At 45.2% G+C, this 23,723-nt stretch overlaps 1 protein-coding gene across 1 annotated transcript in view; it reads left to right on the forward strand.

The window, feature by feature from the left end:
• IFNGR1 (interferon gamma receptor 1) overlaps positions 1-23,723 on the forward strand; it is a 240,652-nt gene that overhangs the window by 202,019 nt on the left and 14,910 nt on the right. Inside the window, exon 5 of the mRNA XM_085612500.1 lies at positions 3,510-3,678. Coding sequence (XP_085468626.1) covers positions 3,510-3,678 — 169 coding nt within the window. The remainder of the gene's footprint in view (positions 1-3,509; positions 3,679-23,723) is intronic.

A 23,723-nucleotide genomic window follows, 5' to 3' on the forward strand; every position in this document is an offset into this window, starting at 1 on the left:
GGGGGGAGGTTTAAGACCGGCCTTCCGCCATATTCTGTAGACCCTGAAGCTTTGTCAGATGCTTTTCATTTATGGATGCAAGTAGTGCATTTCCATAGTCCAAGTGACTAATGATTAGTCCCTGCATGAGGGGCATGCGAGAGGGAAGAGGAATCCATTTGAAGATTTTCCTAAGATTGCGCATTAGACCATAGCTGGTGCGAACCACGGAGTTAACGTGGTCCGCCATGGAGAGTTTATTATCTATTTTAACTCCGAGATTGCGGGGTGCTGTCTTGGGTGAGGGGCAGGGTCCCAAAGAGGACGGCCACCAGTCAGAGGTCCATAGTTTCTGTGCATCACCAAAGGGCTTGATTTCTGTTTTACTCGCGTTGAGTAATAGGTGGTTATTTGTCATCCAGTCGTTTACGATTGTCATGCATTGTTTGAATCTGTGTTGGGTGTCGGTGGGATGAGGTCCGAGTGTGATTATTAATTGCGTGTCATCGGCGTATGACACGGTTTCAAAACCATGGGCTCTGATTATCTTAGCCAAGGGCGACACATATAGGTGAAAGAGTGTGGAGCTTAGAATTGATCCCTGGGGGACTCCCTTGTCGATCGTCTGGCTTTTAGAGGAGAAATCTCCTATTTGGACCTTGGAAGACCGGATCATTCGGTAGCTCTTAAGCCATTTCAGTGCGGGCCCTCGACACCAAACTCCTGTAGGCGTTCTAAAAGGAGGCCATGTGAGATGGTGTTGAAGGCAGCTGACAGGTCAAGTAGGATCAGGATGGCAGATTGTCTCGCATCAAGTGACAGCCTGATGTTGTCAACTATCTCTATCAAGGCAGTTTCGGTGCTGTGAAAAGCCCGGAAACCTGATTGAGATGGGTCTAACAAGTTGTTGCTTTCTAAATATTTAGATAGTTGGTTGTTGACCAGTGATTCCATTACTTTACCAAATAGGGCTAGGAGAGAAATTGGTCTAAAGTTAGAAAGTTGTTTAGGGTCAGCTGTTGTTTTTTTTAGAATCGGTCTGACTATGGCTTCTTTCCAATGCGAAGGTACGGTGGATTGTGATAGGGGAAGATTGAGAATTTTTGTCAGATTGGGGAGAAGGGCAGGTCCAATTTTCGATAAAATCTGGGAAGAGGCGGGGTCGGTCGGTGAGACGGATTTAATCTTGCTTAGTGTGGCGGATGCTTCTTCCTCTGTAATTGTATTAAATTCTCTGAGAGGGTTAGTGTGCAAGGGGGGAGTCTCATCAAGTCTCCGTTCTGGTGGTGTGTCGGTTGGCTGGGAAAGGAGTTTGTGGAAGTCCTTTATCTTATTCACAAAAAAAGATGAGAGGGAGTCGACCCACTCCTGAGAAGCATTGTGCGTGGGGTGGCAGGAGGGGGGCTGGTAAATTCCTTCACGATCTTGTACAGCTCTCTGTGGGAGTTGGAGGCCTGGTTTATTCTATTTCCTAGGTAGACTTTTTTGGCCGTGGCTATATTATCCATATAACGCTGGTGTGTTTTGTAGTGCTGCCTATCTGTTGTATTTTTGTATGTCTCCATTTGCGTTCTGCCTTCCTGCCGGCGAGTTTATTGATGTTTAAGTCGGGGGTGAACCAGGGGGACAGTTTCTTTGGACATTTGGTTTTTTTCTTAGGAGCAATTATGTCAAGGGTCGTGCTAATGGCTAGCTCAAGACATTTGGCTATCTTGTTAACGTCAGCCAGCTTTGAGGAAGAGAGGTGAACAAAGGTTGTTGAAAATGATTCTAGGTTTATCTTGTTCCATGACCGACTTAGTGTAGGTTCTTTTTGTCGGGGTGTGGTTGGGTCGATATTCCACGTATATGGAACTTATTACATGATGGTCAGACCATAGGCAGGGAGTATATGGTCGATATTTACATAGGGGGAGTTTGTAAATAGTCTTTCTTTGAAAACTTTATTTCGGCCACAAGGGCCATAAAAGCAGCAATACATTTCATCATTTTGTAAATAGTAAGTATAAGGTGTGACCAGTGATGTGGGTGGGACCTGCCACCAGTTGGTTTAAGCCTAACGTGTTAAAGCTGGTGATAAGATCAAGTGTATGAGAATCTAATAGGTGTTGTGCGTGATAATTAAAATCCCCTAATAGGAGGAAATTATCGGCAGCCAGGACATACGGCACAATTGTCTCTATTAGATTGCTAGAGAAATGGACTTTGTTTCCAGGGGGCCTGTAAAGAAGGGCACCTTCCCAGGACTCCCTGCTAGTGCTCTCTGTTGTGAAAATACAGATTTCACCCCAATCTGCTTGGACGGACCCTACAGTGTGTATTTTGGTGTTTGCTGTAAAAGCAGTCGCTATCACCCACCTCTCTTATCTTTTCTATCCAGCCTGGTCAGCTGGTAGTCGTGGGGGAGAGCTACTGAAAAAGAAATCAGGTTTCTCAGAGTCCAATAGGGACCAGATTTCAAGTGCATGTTTTGGGAGGGTGCGAGCATTGCAGTATAGGCGTGTCAAGTGTTTTAGGTTTTGGTATTACGAGATTTAATTGTGAGTGTTTGGTGCTACAATTTACTATTTTGGCTTGCCCGCTGATTGGGGAGTTCCCATGGGCTGTAAGACCCATGGTAGTTTCTGGGGGGGGGGGGGGGGGGTTGTTTCCTGCTGGGAGTGTACTTTGTCAAAAGAGTGGAGCTCCTGACTAGTATATTGAAGAATAGCCATCACAGGCTAGTAGTTCGGGGAAAGAAAACAAAAAATAATGGGTGAAACGGGCAGGGTGGCTGGCGCCTGGCAGCGGTCAGGCGCTGCTGCACGCGTCACCTCGGCGCACTTCCTTTTAAGTACAGGAAGTGGGCGGGACTGCAGCAGTGTGTGGAGCATTGACCTGGTGTCAGGAGAAGTGTGGGCTGAAATGGCGGTGCCTGTCCCCTCCACACAATCGGCACAAGCCACGGTGGACCAGGGGGGGCACAAAGTTTGCAGGGAAGCGGCGCAGGTTAAAAACTTAAATAGGTGTGGCAGCAGACAAACAGCTCTGCCTGACCTGTTGTTGTGGCTTCAGTTTCTGATTTCGCTGAGCATCCGCTTGGCGCACTTCCTTTTAAGTACAGGAAGTGGGCGGGACTGCAGCAGCGTGTGGAGCACTGACCTGGTGTCAAGAGACGTGTGGGCCAAAATGGCAGTGCCTGTCCCCTCCGCACAATCGGCACAAGCCGTGGCAGACCAGGGGGGAGGGGAGTGGGGGGGGCACAAAGTGTGCGGGTAAGCAGCGTAGGTTAAAAACTTTAAAAAGTGTGGCTCTGCCTGACCTGTTGTTGTGGCTTCGGTTTCTGATTTTGCCCGATCCAGACTCTAATTACCCCTCTAATTGTGCTGTAACAATCATAGTCCACCCTTAAATGGCAATATTTCTTACATGAACCCTTAAAACCAATTTAGCTTTAACATGACTTTTCCTAGATGTTACATGAAGTGCAACATACTAAATGCTGAAGTAAGGTAAAACATGCTAAAAATGTCTTACTTTCCCTATTTCAGTTTGATGAAGAGGAATGTGACTTTGAGGCATGTGGCACTGAGATTGTGCTGCCTCAGAAGGTCTCCAACATATGCGTATCAGCTCAGGGACGATCAAACCATTGGATGGTGCCTGTGGAGCGATCAGAAGAAAAATGCATTGACATTATAAACAGTGAGGCTAACAAAGGTAAATACTTGTACAATTACATTGTTGGGTAATGTGATAGAACTTTGAAGAAAAGTGTGATGTACTAAGTAGGAAATATTAAATGTACCTATACTATCACCGTTATTTCCACCAAATTATTTGCACAATCCATGAACAGCCCAGGGAGGAGGTACCTTCCATTGACAATGAACCGCATTACGGAAGCAGCCTGCCACTAGGTGGTAATGTCATTGAGGAGTGTAACCCAGCGACCAAGGTTTGTGAGAAAAATGCCAGAGTACAATTTTTTCCCACATGTCTGTCTTGACCACCTTAAGTGAGGGGGGAGGGATTCCCCCAAATGGAGAGCCATTGTGGCGCCGTCATCCCTCAGCCCCAAAGAATAGTGGGTCTCAGGTAGATCCCACTTCCCCTGGTATCACCTTGCACATTTAGTAATGCAACAGACTTGTCAAAATGTAGCCAGTGTCTTTCCTTTCATGTTCCTGTGTATGTATTGCTGGAATGGCATTGTAACAAGTGATGATGGGGTCATGCCTAGCTCCCTGTCAACTGGCTGTCGCTAGCAGAGACTCTCGAAGGCAGCTTACCCGTTCTGTAGTCTCCACCAGTCACGGCTGAGCACCCTGCATTGGGGCAAAAGCTTCCACCTGGCTCTTCGCCGTGCATTATTGGGTAGAGGCTACAATATCCACATGAAGGGGTTAGAAATAATTTACTTGCCACTTTTTCTTTCGGTGAACCCCACAGAAGCAGGAAGATGAAGAAGTGGGAATGTGGCCATCCTTTTGTTTTCCACTGGGCAAAAGTCATCCTCCAACGTGAACTCTCCATTCCATATTAAAAAGATACCTGCAGTCAGCTAAGAGTCATCTTCACAATCATTATTTCATTGGCATACTGTTCACAATCATTCACAATTAGTGAAGGAATTAAACACAAAATGTCCTTTTTTGATTAGGCCACTAAGTTTGTTCCCTGATGCTGCTTCTTTGAAATGCTGCCACTATATAGGCTCTGGGCTGACAAGTCAAGAGGTGCACACTCCTCAAGGTTACAGGCATTAAGGTCAATTGAGTTTTTCCTCAATCTTTATCACATCAAACGTTAATGTACAGAGCACCAGATCTGCAGTTTTTGGGAGTCTCTTGTGCTTAGGCCCGCTCAAATAGAGCAATAAAGAGGGACAACAGTTGAAGTAACAGGACAAAAGGAAAATGATGTAGATAGACCACTTGCACTGATGGTTAGAGACTATCGTCCTTAAAGGTATACTGTCCCTCTGCAACTTTTTCTCATGCAGTGTTTTGCTGATGTTCCTAGAAGTGCACCAGTCTGTGCTGGTCATGACTTGCAGCCAAAGTATACCCCACTCATAGTTGGGGGTAAATTGTGCAGCATCACTTTTAAGATCACAGGATACACCTCCAGGCTTGGAAAAGGGAGTTTATTGAAGTAAAGGAGAACGACCCCCAGAAGCACCTTCTCAGCTCCACAGCCAAGCTTCACTGAGGATCCAACAATCTGGAATCCCCAGTGGAACCGCATTACTAAGAGACAAGGTGATTACATGAAAGATTGTATAAAGCAGTGCTACATGCAAATGAGAAAATATAACAATCACACCAGACTGGCGGGACGCTTATGGCAGCCAGTTCTTACGTTCAGGTCCCCAAAACATTTTACTAGTATCCTTGTTAAAGAGTAGGTATACCAGACCTTCCTAGTGAAATCGGTTTCATCCCCAATAACTTCAGGCCTCACTTTGACCCCCTCACCATTTTGTGTGTTTGTCTGTGAGTGCATGTGCACACGAGGGCATGTTACAAAGGTGTGTGGCTTGATACCACTGACAAAGTAGGAATTAAGTAATTGGTGCACAGAATGATGGCTTTCCTTTCATGTTGTCATTCTCTTTTGGCCTGATTCCCACTATTCTACTATACATGTCACCTTGGCTACGGGACCGCATAGATTTATTTGACAAGCCCAAGACCTCTGAGCATCAACAGTAACAGATTGTCCATGGTCCCTGTATTTTTAGGTCGAGCCTAGAACAGCGCATGTGCTGTTGCTCGACTTTTAGTAAGGAGATTTTCAAAGTGCTGCAAGCCGCTGGCCTCAAGCTTGCGTGCATGTGCGCGTGAACGCGCGCAGCCGCCATCTGTCTTCTTTGTCACGGATAAGTGCATCGCGATCACTTTCACTTTCGGCGCCCAATGCTTTTCTCGCCCGCTTGTTTCACTCTGTCCCTCATACTTCTTTTTCTCCTTTCTAAGAACTCCAACCATCTCCCATTCACTTCAAACCCATCTTTCTCTTCCTCCATGTCCTGCCACCCCAGTGCCCTTGTCTTTCACTTGAATAACTCATTAATTGCGGATATCCATATGTTCTTTCTTATTTTCGGATTATTTATGTTTCAAAGGAGTAGAGCCTTAAAGTGGATGTGCACTGTAATGTTAATATAATGTATGCTTCACTTTTGGACATGGTGTGTATATTTCTATTTTTTTTTTTTTTTTTTTTTTTTTTTACATTCGTTTGCACAGCGTGACAGAACTTTTGAGAGTCCTTTCATGGTCCTGGACCACATGGGTGCAGGCGTTTTTTTGTCTTAAAAGTTCCAGTGTTCGAGGTTTGCAGTTTATTATCTGGTGGCTATACTGTGATATTGAGGCTGCACAATAATTTGTATTCAAGTGGTTTCAGGATTTAAATGTGGCCTCTTGTTTTCATCGTACTTGCTGCTGGGGTTACTGTGCATTGTTTCAGCTGATGGCTTTTTTGTTTTTAGAACTTGTTGATGCTGTTAAATTGCAGACACAACAAGGCAAGGTGGTACAGGCTAAATCTTCCTAGGCATTATGTCAGTATTTAAAATTATTTTGCTAGGATTGCACTGAACCATAAAGAACTTATTTTTAAAACAATGGCTAAAACTGTCACATTCTAACAAAATGTATATGAATGTATTATTCACAAGGCTTTGAAACAGAAAATCAACTGTTGAAACCATTGCATCCTGTTATATAAAGTTTTTTTGTTGTTGAACAACGACCACAACTCGGCCTTCGACAGCGCTGTGGCAACAGTAATCCTCTACAATGAGCTTAAGGTAAAACAACAGATGGAGTCTGGTGGCCCAGTGAAAAAATGCATCCACTTCAGGAATCTGTATTCAACCACATGGCTCCAGGTGGTTTTACTTCGCTTTTCATTCTTCGAATAATGATAAAATGAGAAGCATTAAGTTGGGTAACAATAAACAACTCCTGCCTGTCAAGACAACTCCTTGGAGGTGAACACAGCACTCTACAGATGCACATTATATTTCGGTTACTGCATAATCTTGAGTGTACATTTACAATGTTTTTTGAATGGGATGTCGTTTTAAAAGTTTTGTGAATGTATTATTAACAAATATTTGAAGCACGATTCACAATAGACACCAGCTGCAAGTGTGGCACAAACCTCATACCTGTTCACACCTTTGCTCCTATCAATAACATAGGCCAAAATGTATTCCAAAGGTTCCATAGCTCATTCGCATTACTGCTCTCCCAGGTTTCCCAGCACCTGCACACATCCGCTCCTGTAGGCCCACATGTACAAATCACATTCCACTGTATAACTATGTGCAGCAGCTTTTCAAAGCCATAATAATGATCTTCCTAAATGTAACCAGACCTATTGGCTTTGCCAATGCCTGTCTTGCGTTTGTTCTTCTCAAATATCATAACTTCTTTACATTCCTTTTTATTGGATGACCTGTATCCTTCCACTGCTCATCCTACTTTTTTTTCTTTGATTTCTTGCTCTCTCTTGTGTGCAGCTTCACCGCCATTTACTGCTAAACCGCTCCATTTTCACAAAAAGCTTTTGTGCGCTTTTGAATGCATTTTTTTTTTCGGTTTAGTATTCAAATGGGGTCTGCCATCTAGAAACAGATGCCTATGCCTACATCAGCATGGACAGCATGACTGCATGTGTTTCATAATCATTTTATGATTTAGCCGATGATGTACAAAGCATTTAATTGTGTCGATACTGTACAGTGTCTGCAAGAAGCATTTCGTTTTTCCAATGCTGCACACCATCAGAAAAAAACATCGACAAAGCCGAAAGGGCAAGACAAATTTGCTTTACAAATACTTTTTAATGTTATTGGTAGATACTATTTGTTAGCATCTTGGCTAACAGAAGCTACTCAAAAGAACAAAACAGTGCACAGACAGTGTAAACCACAAAAGGAAGAGGGAGCGTCACATGTTCATAATTTATCTCCCATCACCCAGCTATACAGTGGCATTATGTAAATCAACTGCCGACATTGAACCTGAAAAGAGAGACCAGAAGTGATAAAGTGAGATTATGACAGATAATCTGAAAGAATCCTACAAGACCACCATGTCATTTGAGAAATCGGTTTTGGTACTTAAGTCAGCATAAAATGCATTGGTGGCCATATTAAACTCCTCGTAATGTAATATGTGCAGCTTTCTTTCTGGAGATGTTTGATCACCTGCTAAATAGTAATAATACCTAATGGAGTTCATATTTTAACTTCATAAGGACTTTTTTTTTTCCTTCCCTTCACAATGTAACCAGCATTGGCATAGCCAATAGGTCTCGCCTTTGGGACCTTTTAAGTGTTTAGCAATGCAACAGTTGTTGTTGCACTAAGGATATTGTGCTGCATAACTAAATACTTATAAGGTCCCAAAAGCGAGACCTATTGGCTATGCCAATGCTTGTATTTTTTTTTTTTTATCTGTTTGTTTTTTCACACAAGAAAGCAAAGAAAAACACTGGCGTATACAGGGGAACACCATGAATGGCTCCAGGAGTGAGGGGTGATTCGAATCTGTAGGACATTGTGATTCAGATACAGGAAGCGAGAATAACAATTGTGTATTATAGCGAGATACGGGCGCCAACAATAGTGTAAACACCCATGTACATCACATGTGTACGCATACAGTGTGTGGTTATTATGTAACGGACACTGAACGGGTGAATGGGGTACAACAAAAGGAGGACAAAGAAAGCAAAAAATAGGGATAACTGTTAGTGATATGCCACCGGGGTGCCCTCCCCACCCGCTAAAAATCCCCTTGCATGTGCACCGTCCACTTTTAGCAGATAATTGTCACGTGTGCCAAATGTGCAATCACTGACTGGTTGTGGAAGAAGTCATTAATGAAGGTTCACCCTGACTCTGTAGGGATGGATGAGCGCCCCTATTTATGTCGCCACAATGTTTGGCTCCTCCTCTATGGATGAACCTACCAAATCCATGCCATTGTTCCGCTGCAGGTCTGCTAATATTGCGTCCCGGCTGGTGGGAGTTTGCAGAGACCCAGTGTGGTCACTCGGTCATATAGGACGTTCAGGCGGAGAGTGGTGTTACTGTATGTTTAATAGGTCAAAAAAACAATGTGATGGGGCACAGTCCTGGGAGATATATCTCTAAACACAAATGGGGAATGAACAGCCTTAGCAGTACCAGTTTCCTCACTGTACACCTGGGTTGTTCCTTCTCTCCAGGGGTTCTTGGTCCTGGGCAGTCGTCTCCTGCTTCCTCTTCTCACATCAGAAGGGGGTTGACATGCGTCCCTCAAAATAATCAAATAACAAAATGTCAGGCATCTGTGTCTTACTCCTGCACACACAGTAACCGTTCACCGTCACCCAGCGGTGCTGTCGTGCTTTTATCAGTGCGGCATGCTCGGTACACCATTGAGTGGGACAAAACCTATTTGTGCCCCAACCTCCACCTACCCAAAGTAAGGAAATTTAGGAAGGGTAATTGCCTTGAGCCACGGCCCTCCAGGGTCGTGGCAGAGGGAGTCTCACCACCCTTATTTCCTCCGGGAAGGCTTGACTGTCTGGCAGTGCCTTGTGGCGTCGGTTCTCTTGACTCCTCGGTTCTCTCTTCCTCGGCCCTTCCTGCCTGCTCCCTGGAGCCTCCTCCCCTCCCTGCAGCGTTGACGTCTCTCCTCTTGACCCGACAGTCGCTGCCGGCTTTTCGTGGCTCGTTGCTCCTTCTTGCAGTCCTCCGGGCTTCCTCTTCCCTACAACAGGTATTCTCCCCCTCGCGTCGCTGCCTCCGCCGTCTTGATGCGGCCGCGTCACGTCTCCTAGTGCAGCTAGAGCACTGTTTTAACTCTCCTGACGCCACAGCCCCTTTGCCATGTTGGAAATCCCACCTGGGAACGGCGCAGAATTACACCCAGCAAATCTTCTCTGTGCAGGGAAATGCTCTCTGCTTTAGCCCATGTCTGTAAATAGCGACACCACGCTCATGGGCATCCGCAGAAATGTTTCCAGGGGGGGGCAAATATTTAACTTCATCACCATCCTCCGACATGATTGAGCACAAGTATTGAATACATTTTTAAGAAATCTAATAAGACAAAGAGCTTAAATAAACAAAGAAACCGATAGGGGGAATAGAAAAATCTTGTGAGGTGCCACAGCAGATGACCTGGCAACTACAATGAAACAGAGGGAAAAACTAAAAATGGCCGGAAAAACCAAAAAAATTCTAAATCAGGTTGATGTGGTTCTAGAGAGATCCACATCAGCAAACCTTTCAATGATGATACAGTGGATGATTGTGTCAAATTCAAGAGCTAGTAGGATCAGCCTCGCTAAGCCACATCTTATCAAACAATATTAATGAAGCACCTCATTAAGTACCAAAGCCATGACTGATTCCATCTATCTACTTGGACAGAAACTCACAGAGGAGTGTCCAGAGGATTGAATTCTTCAAGATGGTCAGGAAGTTGTTCAGACATTATTTGCTTTGCCTTTTTTTCCAAAGTGGGTAACAGCACCATGAGATCAGAGTTATAAACATTTGGAACATCCAAACCATCTTTTGAAGGCAGAGGGCTAACAACACTGGCTTTCCAAACTTTGGGGACAAGTCCAGCTGTGAACAATGCATTGATAATATTGGCAATTTCCTAGACACTGGCAGTAGATGTTCCTTGTAATATTCTCACACAGCACAATTCATTGGGAAAGCCAGGTTTCAACATGGACAGAAGAATGCCTACCTCCTCTTTAGAGTCTGTGGAAAAGCAAGAGAGGGAGATTTCAGTGCAGAAGTAAAGGTCAGGTGCAGAAAAACTGAATCAAGGAAGCAGGGGACTGATAAATGGTTGGTTTTAGGTGTACTCTGCAAGTCATTGAACATGGAAGTGTCAGGGCTACATGTCCTCCAATGCACACCTCTTTAGAACAAAGGCAGAGAACAAAAGGCAAACAATAAGGATGGACAGAATGGAGTTCATGGGTTTGGTGGGATGGAGTTCTGAGAGACTTGAATGAATGAAGGAAAATTTATAACGCGCAGACTAAGCCCAAAGGCATCAAGGCGCCTATCAAATAAAATCAGATAGACCCAGAACCAAAATCACGGATATGCCTTGACAAAAAGCCATGTCTTCAATGCCTTCCTGAAAAGAGGGACAGATTGTTGAGTTTTAATTTCAGTCAGTCAGTCAAAGGCTTTATTTCGATAAAAACATATCATAAAAGCTTTACAATTAAAAAAGAGTTTAAATTCATTTAGGTTAAAATCCAAATATTACAATAAGAATAAGACATATCATAAATAGATGTTAAGAACGGATTAAACAATTTCTTTAAGCCTTTTGCTTCTAATGCGCCATGCCCAAGATAGAAATTTTGATAGGGCGCAAGCATACAGAGGGCGGGAGTCAGACATTAAAATACGTAACGCCTCAATGTAGTGCCTAGTGCCTAAGGAACGGCACAATTGCTTGAGCCATCTTCTTCTTGGGTAAACATACTGTGGGCATTCAAATAAAAAGTGGGCCACAGACTCTTGTCTGGATATACAAAAAGGACAAAATTCAGTGGTCTGGGCAGGGGGATTCCACCGGGAAGTAAAAACATAAAGTGGGAGAGTCCCGGTCCTAAATTTGAAGTAAAGAGATCTATCATGAGGTCTCTCAATAATGTCGAGGTACAGTTCCCGGATCGGCTGTTCCTTGAATTCCAGAAAGTCCTCCGTAAGTCTACCCAATGTACAGTTCGTTTTTCTTTGGGTCGCAATCCAATTCCAATATAGAGACTTAAGCGTAGCTTTCGGGGGGGAAGACCTGTTTTCCCATGCTGCGCTTAGCCCGAGATTGCACAAGAGGATTTTCATGTCGCTCAGCCACTTTATCTTGTGCCATCCCGGGAGTGACATAACTTCTGAAAGGCCTTTGGCATATTTAGCTAGTTCCGGGACACGCCATAGTCGGGCCCATAGCAGTAGAGGGCGAAGTTTCGCCAGGTCATCAATCGGACGACAACCTAGGTCGAGCATCAGTGGGGTCGTTGGAGTACCTTGAGGGAGTGACATGATGGCCCTACAAAACTTTCTCTCAGCTCTTGACAACTCACTAGTATTGCATGAACCCCACAGCTCAGCCCCGTAAAGAGCAGAGCTGACTGCCCTTGCTGCATAAATTTCCATAACAGGGGCTATAGGTCTAATAGCACAGGAGCGCTGTTCCTTCAGTAGGGCCCCTGTTACTCTCTTGTGGGCTAGCAACATCTTGCATAAGTGGGGGGCCCATTGCATATTATGAGATAAGCGAATCCCTAGGTAATCAAACACATCCACCCTCCCCAAAGGTACGGCATTTAATTTCAAAGGGCGCACAAGTTTTTTGGGGGGGTTCATCACAAGATATTTCGTTTTGTCAGTGTTGATTACCAGGCCCCGTTTAGCGCAAAAGAGTTGGAAGTTATTTAATAGTTTTTGGAGGCCCATAGGGGATTTGGAGAGTAAAAGAGTGTCGTCCGCGAAGAGGAGGGTAGGGATACGTTCCCCTGCCAGGGATGGTTCATCTGAAGGATCGTTCAGCAGATGCTCAACCACACCGTTCACATATAAAGAAAAAAGGGTGGGGGCTAGAACACATCCCTGGCGGACCCCTCTCTCTACCGGGATTCTACTAGTTCTCTCTCCATCCCTGCCCCATCTAATCTGGGCAAAGTTGTTTTCATGCAACCTTGCAATTAACAAGAGTAAGTAGTGGGGCACCCCCATGTCAGCAAGAACTCTCCAGAGGGTCTCCCTGGGTACCAAATCAAAGGCAGTCTTTAAATCGATAAATGCGAGATAAAGACTGCCCTTGCCTAGGACCACCACCTTCCAATACACTAGTAGCAATCTAAATGTCTGTTCAATAGTACCAGTGCCTGTTCTAAATCCTGCCTGGTAGTCGGAAAGGATATTGGTTTCGTCAATCCATTGTGATAATCTGACCAACAACACCTTCCCGACTACCTTTTGGGTTATATCCAGCAGGCTTATAGGTCTATAGTTAGACGGGTCGTCCCTGGCCCCCTTTTTAAAAATAGGGACGACCTCCGCCCCTTTCCACGATTCCGGAATAGGAGCTCCCCTACTAATGGCATTGATCAAACAGCAAATAAATTTGCCCCAATTCGGAATATCCAAACGCAGCAGATCCCCGGGGATACCGTCTAAGCCGGCTGCTTTTTGGGGCCTAATGTTGCCAATTGCATACTCGACTTCTTTGATCGTAAAAGCAGAATCTGCCGAATTTACCCCCCAGTCATTGAGTGTCGTGATTGTGCCTAACGTGTCGATTTCATAGTCTACGCTTCTTATTGGGAGGTCGGGAGTTGCTGACGCCACCCCCCGCACCACATCATCATTAGAGGTGGCTATGGGGGAAGCTTCAAGAATGTCCCCAGTGTGGCTAGCATACAATTTAGTAAAATGATCGACCCAAGCTTGACTTGTGATATTGCATGTGATGAGTTCGCTGTCGGGTCTTGTTTTAGCTCTAATTGCATCCCAAAAACGCCTTGAATCTTTCCCCAAGCTGGCCTCTTTTAAGGAGCACCAGTATTCAAGCTCCCACTCCTTTCTAGCGCTTGCGAGGGTTTTCTTATATGATGTCCTAGCTCCCTGAATTGCTCCTTGATTTTTGCTTTTGATGGCCTTAATCAAGAGTGATTTTGCATGTCTACAGGCAGATGTATACCAGTCATGTTTCCCCCTAGGGTTCCTAGTGACCTTGTTCTTGACCAGATGTTCCTCTTTAGAAAACACATCCCCAATAGACCTAAGGGTTTCCTCAAAGATGGAAGTGACCCGGCCAGGGGTCGAGAAGGCCGGGTCACTGTTGTCCAACTCCATTTGTGAGGCAATAAGCAATGTGTGTATAGTGTTGAGTTTGGTTTCATCCTTGGAGACCAAACTCCACTTCAGACGTCTCCCACAAGAGGAGACAAAGATTTTGTTAGCTGCCTTAGGAGATGTTTTGATCCTATCGTTGGGCCAGGGATTCCTAAGGGACAAGGAAAGTGAATTATGGTCGCTTTCAACGGTGGACAAAACAACCATATCCTGGACAAAACCCCAGAGAAAGTGATCTAACATGATATAGTCGATCCTTGAGGTGCAGTTAGGTCTGTTAAAAGTGGCCGCGCCCATAGGATCTGAGCGTGTGCGGCCATTGGCAGCTCTCAAGCCGAACTCCAGCGTTAGAGCATTCAACTGGATCGCAGTTGCAGACCATCTTTTAACCGGGGGGATGGCCAAAGACGGGATGCCCCATCTTTCGTCATCCTCAGCCAGGTCAGAAGCGTCATCCTGAATTAGGGGCTCGTAGGTACAATTAAAGTCGCCCGCGACCAGAACTTTGGCTTGGACTGTATTTTCTCTCAATATCGTGTCAAGAATGGAAACTGTCTGAGACGTAGAGCCACACTTAGCACCTCTGGCATATACATTAAATACATCAAGAATAAATCCCCCTTGGGGACCTCTCAGGGAGATTCCTAGGATGTCTGGACAATTAATTTGTTTTGCATCTATACGAAGATTTAGAGCAATACTTATCCAAATGAGTAGGCCTCCAGAGGGACGGCCTATCCCATTTCTAGCAAGAACTGCAGGGACAAAATAGGTGACATAACCTACCCGGTGTGAAGGTTCTAAACTCCAGGTCTCTTGGAATAAACAGTTTTAATTTCATTAGGAAGGGCGTTCCACAACTTGTGGGCTAAAGAGGAGAAAGCCCTTCCTCCCCACTTGACTCTCCTGAATCGAGGCACTGATAACAAGCTCTTTCTCGAAGAGCGGAGATCTCTACAAGGGGCATATGGTACCAGCAGGTCCTTAACCCCCCCAGCTCCAAAGCCAGATAACGCCCCGTAAGTCAGGCAGAGGGTCTTAAAAGTAATCTTAAAAGTAATCCTGGCATAAATCGGAAGCCAATGCAGACTCTTCCTAGCAGCTGTAGCCGAGAAAAGCCTCGGGGCATCAAGCACGAATTTAGCTGCCGCATTCTGGGCGGTTTGCAAACGTTGCACAAGACCTTTATCTATACCAGAATAAAGGGCATTGCAGTAATCGAGCCGAGAGGCAACCAATGCGACCACAATTTGTTTGCGAGCCTGTGGAGCTAGGTAGTGTTTTATTTTCCTAAGAATATTAATGATGCCCCAACAGGTGGCAACCGTCCTATTTACCTGCTGAGCCATAGAAAGAAAGGGGTCAATCAGAACTCCTAGATTACGAGCTAAGTCCGTGGGAATAGGACACACTCCCAGAGTAGGAGGCCACCACTCAGAGGACCAGATGTCCCTCTTTCCACCAAAGACAAGAACCTCGTTTTTTTCCCCATTCAGCTTCAGTGAGTTATAGATCATCCACTGAGAAACTGCCTCCATGCAATTCCTAAAGCTGAGAGCAGAGGAATTGCCCGAGTGTGAGAGGGACACCATGATCTGGGTGTCATCAGCGTAAGAAACCACCTCCATCCCGTAAGATCTTATTAACCTGGCAAGTGGGGCCACATAGATATTGAAGAGGGTCGGACTAAGAGCCGACCCCTGTGGGACCCCACATTGTACAGGCAGGGATGGAGATAGATACTCGCCCAGTTTGACCCTCTGTTCCCTCTGATCAAGGAAAGAGGCCAGAAGGCTCAAAGCCGAACCTTCCACCCCTATCTCCCTAAGACGAGATGTTAGGATCGAGGGGGATAGGGTGTCAAAGGCGGCTGTCAGGTCTAACAGGACTAGAAGAGTAGTATGGCCCTGGTCAACCTCTGTGCGCATGTTATTTAGCACAACCGTGAGAGCCGACTCCGTACTGTGAAACCTCCGAAAACCGTGCTGGGACTGATCAAGGAGACCCGAAGTATCCAGGAAAGCCGTCAGATGTTCATTTAAATGAGTCTCCAGCATCTTTGCCGGTGCCGGGAGCAGTGAAATAGGTCGAAAATTCTTAAGAGTTTCAGGGTCCAAAGTTGGCTTTTTTAGAAGAGGCTTAACCACAGCACTCTTCCTCAGGGTGGGAAAAATGCCCTCCTGCATTGCCCTGTTCATGATATCCAAAAACAGGGGCAATAAAGTTTCCCTGCAATCCTTAAGAACTTTGAGAGGACATGGGTCCAAAGGGGACCCCGACCTGGTCTTACTCAACAGCAAGTCCAGTTGGTATAAGGAAAGCGGGGGAAAGCTAGACAAGCTCGCCGAGGAGGTCAAGTTTCCATTTGCTGGGGGGGATGTGACAGAAGTGGGAGGGGAAGGCATAGAGGCCCTTTGTAGTTCAAGGGCAGAATAAATGTCGGCTATTTTAGAGTGGAAAAACTGGGCAATCCTATCACAGAGATCTTGGGAGCTGACAATAGGGGCGGGCATTTGCAAGGTACACAAAGAGTCAACAATTCTAAAAAGATCTTTGGGAGAGGATAGGGCGGTAGTTAACTTGGAAAAGTACTCCTGCTTTTCTTTAATTACCTCTGCCTTATACCTTTTCAAAAGAAGTTTGTGCTTTTCCCTCTCTTGATTGTCCCAGCTAACCCTCCACAGACTTGAGAGTTACATTCAGCTAGGAGTAGGGGGGCAAGAAAATGGAGGATGAGCTTAGCCCTATTTTACGTTATTCAGGGGCCTTGACCATTCTAGGGAAGAAATCGTGTTTTGAGGTCACTTAATAACAAGCATTGGCATAGCCAACAGTTCTCGACTTTGGGACCTTAAAAGTATGTAGTTATGCAGCATAATATCCTTGGAGCAACAACATCAACTGTTGCATGGCTAAACACTTATAAGGCCCATAAGGCGAGCCCTATTGGCTATGCCAAAGCTTGTTGTTCTTTGAAGTAGACAACTTGTCATGCCCACATGAGCGACCAGTTCACACAGTCAGGGGTATGGTACAGAATGCGATTTTGGTGCACGGGATGAAAGTTCCCTATTATGGGCGCCTCCTGAGAGGTATACAGGCTTGAGATTGGTTGGTAGCTCTTCCTTGACTGTACCTTTCTGCAATGGATATTCTAGTGGCTTACTTTAACTGGGTCTACAGGGTTTCCAGAGGGGACACTTTTGCACAACATACAGCAGTTTGTAACATCTTGCACTAGGCATTTAGACACAGAAGTCATATGCTCTCCTATTCAAGATTTTTATATACCCAGATCAGTTGAGTGGCCTGTATGTCATTTGAAAAGAACCTGTTCACTGCCATGAAATGTATCTGAGGGGACCTGGGAAATCGATGGAGGGCAATTAAAAGTAACTTTCCACCCATAAGTTGAGATAGTCTGGGAGGCTTCATTCCTTCTTCATGGGTCTCCATGGCCTGTTAGTCTGAAGGACTCTCCTATGTATCGCTGTGTCACTGCGTACCCTTGTGGCCTCCGTATTCACCGGCCTGCTGCTATGGATCACTACTGGCTTCCCCCTGGTAGACAAGGTTGAGTTAATTGGTGGCTTCCATCCTTTACTTATTTCGTTCTGCAGTGGGGAAGTTGTCAGAGCCTGTTTCCCTTGCCAAAATGTTTTGTTATATTACATTATGTTATTAAAACCTTTATAGATCGCACTATTATCTGGAGGCCTGCTGGCAGTAAGGGGACCCTTGTGTTACGAAGTTATCAGATAAATTATCCAAAGATTTGTCCGAAAAGCAGAGTTAAAATGAGTCTTAAGAGCAAGTGTGAAAGAATAGATGTGAGATGAAGAGGGAGACCTTGTAGAAACCTCAGAACCAAGGTCGACGAATGGAATTCATTTATACATGGGCTAGACCGTGTTTCATTTGTGCCAGTGGGTGAGGGGGTGCGCACTGGCACTCATTTTTGGGGACCAGTACTTATATTTCTTTGTCAGACTTTTATCCAAAGCAAGAGAGTGGAAAACACACAAGGAGCAAAGGAGGAAGAAAAAGGCCGGAAAAAGTGACGAAGGTTCAAAGAAAGAACATGCAAGAGTGAAAGAACGGGACAGGAGTATGTGGAACAAGGAAACAGGTGGCGGAATCAAGACTATGCAGCCATGGCTTTCAGCGTGCTGACATACAGCAGCTCCTTCTGAGCAAAACTGAGAGCCCCGGGGCTTCTACTTACAAATTAAGCACCTGTCCTAGAAGGAGTGTAGGTTCTTACATATTGAGAAACAAACGTGGGAACAGTCAGTGTGCTGGAACTGTGGATGCAGGAATTGATTAACCAATCCCATAAAACTTGAAAGGTTTTAGTAGGAAAATTAACAATAGAACCCCTTCATATGTTTTTCGTTTGTCATCATTTAGTATGTTTTCCGACACAGACTGTTAAATATCAGGCACCCGTTTCTGGCAAACTGCTGTAATTATTTTAACATGATGACCTCTGTTTTAGTTTCCTTTCTGTGACTGCGAAGTGAGGAAATGTTCTAATTTGAACCGAATCCCCCCGCGTAGAGGTGTATTAAAGGGGAACATTATATCCAGTTCAGAGAATAATTTGTAAGAAAAGAAAAAATGTCCCCGTCCCCAAACGTTTGTTAGTGGCCAGTCGGCCACTACCACCACTTGTATGGGCTGTTGGTTCATAAGCACCTTCAGATATTGTAACTGCAGCTCTACTTTGGTTGTGGCTGACGATCATGGTGTTGTTTCTCTCTTCAAATATTTAATGTTGTCAATCATAGGAGTTAATCTGTTTTCTGAGTCGGAAGGGAACACCTAGATTTATTTCTTTTTGCCTGCTCCCCACAGCAGCAAAAATGGTTACATTCTGTGTCTGTGAGCTTCGAACACAACCAAAAAATTAAATCGGTAATCGTCCATTGTGTGGCCAGAGACGTGCCATCAGGCTTTGGTGTGTGAATGATGCCTTTAGAATTGCCATGACCTGTGGCGTAAGGACGAGTAATGACCAGATCCGTCCAACGTTGTCTGGCACATTCATCTACCATAAGTATTGCTGCTCCTAGGGAAAATCAGACACAGGCCCTGCTGCACAGAACAGAGAAACCCAAGTAAAATCACACCGCTGTTAAAATAACATAAGAGGAAATGCAAGCTTGTCTCTCTGCTTGAAGTTCCTCCTGCCTGCCTTTGGTTTTATTAGACGCCTCCTTACTATAATGAGGCCCTTGAGAGGTTAAGAAACTAATTCGCATCTTTCACTTTTGGGTAAGGGGGCCCAACCAGGGCAGGGTTCCAGAATCCACCCCCAGACGACAAAAGATGCTAGAGTAAACAAAACAGAATTGTAAAAAATAAATAATAATAACCACCTCTCTCTCCGTTTTCTGCTCTTCTCCCTTTCCCTTCTTTGGAAGTGAGCAGCGCCCATCGTGATGTGAGGTTGCTCTGTTTTTTTGTTGTGAGCCCTGCAGGATGCTCTGCGTTTCATTCATGCAGGGGAAGGGCTCACTTCACACCTCACACCAGTTCAAGTGTCTGCCTAACGCTGTGTTATCATGCAGATGCAGCGATTAAGCTCAGAGAATGAGATGCAGGGAAAGCTAATCATGGCCACAAACCCTGCCCAGTCTGCAGCACCTCAAAGGGATGCGGTGTCATGATGCCGTTTCAAACCATGGCAGCCCGGCCCAGGAGAGGGCCCCCCCCCCTCATCCCCCCACCCAGCCTTATGTCTTTCACAGTTCACCAAATCGGCGAACCCAAAGGGAGGGGGGGTTGCCCACCTGTAACTTGTACACCATTTCAAAAGCATAATGGACTCGTGGGGGGGGCCATCCTAGTTAGACAGCCGCGAGGCCCAGCTGCCCACACTGCTCATGCCTAGCGCCGACCATGACTGGGCCCGCACCGGCGATCCAGGGGGGGGCAAGTGCCCCCCCTTGCCCTCCCCTGCGGACGCCCATCCACGCTATAGCGTGAGGGGGCACAGAAAAGTTCCATCTCCTGGTGATCAGCTGCTTAGCAGTTGCCATGCCCAGATCCAGACAGAGAGATGTAACCTTATGTCTTTTACCTCCTCTAAAGAGATGCAAAATATAAGGTTTCCCAATGAAAGGGAATGTAGCGCTCCATGCAGCGGGCAAGGACGTCTGCAATTGTACTACAGTACCTGTTGAGAGTGGGGCTGTGCCACATCATACGTAAGAGGTCCATGTCAACCAATTGACACCGAGGACAGGCAGTGTCTGTGAGACAGAAATACTCATTAGTTTTAGCTGGGATAAGGTACAATCTGTGCAAGATAAAAAATTGAATCTGGCGGAAGCGCTGATTGCGAGGTATTCGTGTTGGGCTCCGCCCAGTGCCGGCTTTAGGGCGGTGCGACCGGTGCCACCGCACCGGGTGGTGGCTTCCTGGGGGCGCCGTGTTTGAAAGTTTATTATGCTTTTGAAGCACCTGCTGCAGCATTTCTTTCCCCCGACAATTACCAGGCCTCACATAAATGTCAAGATAACTCGTGTGATTAATTATCTTCCTGGACAGAGATCAGCATTTTGTATAGTTGAGGTTTTGACTTTTAGGTGAAGTTAGTGCAGAGGGTTAATATGCCTGCTGCAAAGAACGTGTACCAAGTAGATTACAGAGTGCGTATGATCTGAACAGATCAGCAGGTTACATCCTTTTGCTACTTGCAATTTATAACTTGAAGTCCTAATATAGGATAGTGAGCTATTAACTTTCATCCTAGAACTGCATACACACTGCAAAGTATACATTATTAGAGCATTGATTAGTGTTGCAAAAAGGGTTAATTTGGCTAGAAATCGATTCTTATTTTTAAAGAAAACTCCCAACTATGCGGTTTCTTTTTCGACTCTGAGTTTGTGCTTCTCCACACCAAGCACTCTTAAACTATACTGCCTACCAGTATGGAAGACTTGTGACTCCTACACTTTCAGTCCTTTGGCTTATGTAACATTTCCTATACACTGATTTACACACGTATGATTGATTGTCTCTGTGTAATGTGTGTGTGATGCAAAGTGCTCCGACACCCTACACTGGTATAAGTGGTGCTGTATAACTAATTCAATGCATCTGAGAGGGTGTGGTTATGGAGACTTGGTCACTGTTAAAGGGTGCTAGCGAGAGAATCCGTGGTGGAGGAGGTCTTGGGGGGTGGAAGCGCCAACAAACATTGTCGCACAGGGCGCCACCAGCACTAAAGCCGGCCCTGGCTCCGCCACCGCCCACTCGGAGTCTGTGACAGGACATTCCAAGTCCCCCTCCCAGTGAAGCTTCAATGTTTCCAGTGTGGGTGCCATGGCCCCAGTATTTTGAAGAGCATTGCCTAGTCATGAAGAGAACTGGCCTAGAGTATGGCGTGCTATCAACAGTCCTTGACTAATGGTTCTAGGTTCCTCCCAGTGCCTCCAGTGTAGGACATTGCTGACCCTCTTGAGGGTCCTTTATATCAACTTAAGAGGAATGTCTGAAAAAAAGAGGATATTACCAGGGAGTAAGAATCTGCATGTTGGTGTTTCTCCTCAAGTCAAAGACTAAGCTTAGGATCCAATCAAACCTTGCTTTTGCGACCTGCCCTGAAAAGTAAACTGAACTGTCTGTTATATTGAGGAGCATGTTCTTGGTCAATAACAATGAACAGTTAAGATGGACTGAAACTTGCTTGGACATTTGCTCAAGGAAACGAGACCCCTGGGAGTCACAAGAACATTGTAGCCCAGCAAGCTAGGGTTGGCCCAAGGATGTGTGCAACATCAAGGGGGCTGAAGTCTTCCAAATAACTGTCCAGAACCATGAGTGTGTTGTGCCTGCATTGTGCTGACCTGTCTTGTTGGAGCTTACATCGCTCCATTTCCAGCCTCAGAGGGAAATAGCATTTTTACTGCAGCCCTTATGCTTAGATTGATATGCCTTAGCCTAAAATTAATCATCCCAATTCCCGTACGTCTGGACCACTTCTGTAGCCCGCATAGTTCAAAGAATTGGCATGGTTTGAGTTCACATTTGGATTGTTAGAAATACAACTCTGGTGAGTTTTGTACCCATGGGGAAAGCACTTTGGCTAATCATGCAAATCCAGTGCCAGTAGCCTCAGTAAAAAGGTTGATTGAAGAGTTAATTGAGATAGCTAGTAGACTCTCCTGGCCTCTGTTCAGTGTTCCAGACCCTGAACACCAGTGGCCCTCTTAACCCAGATATAAATACTTTTTTAAACCAGTCAACTGGCTTTCTGAATCTGTTCCTTTGACTTGGGTGGGATTCCCTGTACATCTTGGTTTTTCAAGCGACATTAGTATTGTTAATTCTGACAGATTTTATGCCACCTGACAATTTATGGAGACGTCTGCCCTGGTACCCAGTCCTCCAACTTGGACACAGTTAAGAATTTTAACATTGCAACAGTATTCCTTGTGCTGTGTCGCGAGGATTTGTAGCAAGAAGTTATCAAAATGTGCAGGTGCCTGGCATTGTGAGTGTCCTGTGCAATAACATGTGCATCCTGTTATGGGACCTTGCTGGACAATGTTGACCTAGGAAAGGCCTTGCATCCCGAAGCTTGTTGCAGGAGCTGGACTGGTGTAACTTGGTGCTTCCAGAGGAGTTTACCACTATCCTGTTGATTTGCTTTTGGGGATGCATTGGTTGTGCTAGAGATTTAGCATTTATCACTATTATGTTGATTGTATCTGAGGATGAATTGCCCTTACTAGTTGATGGCTGTCGTAGGTGCATTGCCATGTGTTTAATTTTCACATCATTTGTTTCCGCGCAGTTAAAAAAGCATAATTAAATGCATATGTTTCATCTGTGTACTGGTTTACAGTCCATGATGGAGAAGGATTGATTAATATGATTTGGCCAGAAGTTTGGTGAGCTTTGATCTCAGCTTGGGCTTGCTCACAGTGAACAAAGTAGGAATTAAGTAATGATATTGGAGAGAGCGAGAGAGAGAGAGAAGTCATTTTGCCTGGAGCACCTCCAATTCATCGTCACTGAAGGTAGTGCTGTGCTTATTTGACTGTGTCTTGTGCTGGCCATCTTGGAATTTGAATTTCTTCCATGGCTTCTTGAAGAATGTGTTTCTCAGTGAGGCAATCTACATGACCTCTAAAGCAGCTATTACCTATATGGATAAATGACTTCGCTTTTGGAAACGTTCACCATGTTCTCGTGCTGGAGGGGCAGCCCCATTTCCTGTTGGGACAGGCAGCACTGATCATACTGTAGAAATTCCTGTATGTTCTACAGAACGTACTATGCGAAATTCCAAATAGATTCTTTCAAAGAATAGATAAATCACTAAGGCATTTATGAATTAAAAAACCCAGCCGAATAGCGATAGCTACCCTGCAGAAGAGCACATATTAGGGTGGCATAGTGTAGGATGCTGGCTCTGTATATGATATTGGCACTAGGTGGTAATACTGTGCACAGAGTCAGGGGTTACCCAAAAGTGTACAAGCCTCAATGTAAAACCCAAAGTGCTCTATTAGTGGTAGTGTGGGCGAGCAGCCTTATTTCTTACACAGAGGAGTATAAGAAGGTAAGTACGATTTTAATTTTTTATTAAAAATACTTTTCACTTTGAAAAATTGGCACTTAGAAACTTTTCAGCACAGTTCAATGTTACCCTATGGTTGAAACAATTTTGCAGTTAATCAGGTAAGTACACAACTTTCAGTTCCAGTCTTCAGCTGGCTGCGTTGGGGAGGACTCTTCAGATTCATTCTGCAGGTGCTGTCGTGGGGGTCATAAGAGGTTGGCCAATGCTGGATTCGAAGTCCAGGTTGCTGGGGAGACTTCACTGGGCAGTTGGACCAGT

Source organism: Triturus cristatus, chromosome 6, assembly GCF_964204655.1.
Source record: "Triturus cristatus chromosome 6, aTriCri1.1, whole genome shotgun sequence".
NCBI classification, from domain to species: Eukaryota; Metazoa; Chordata; class Amphibia; order Caudata; family Salamandridae; genus Triturus; species Triturus cristatus.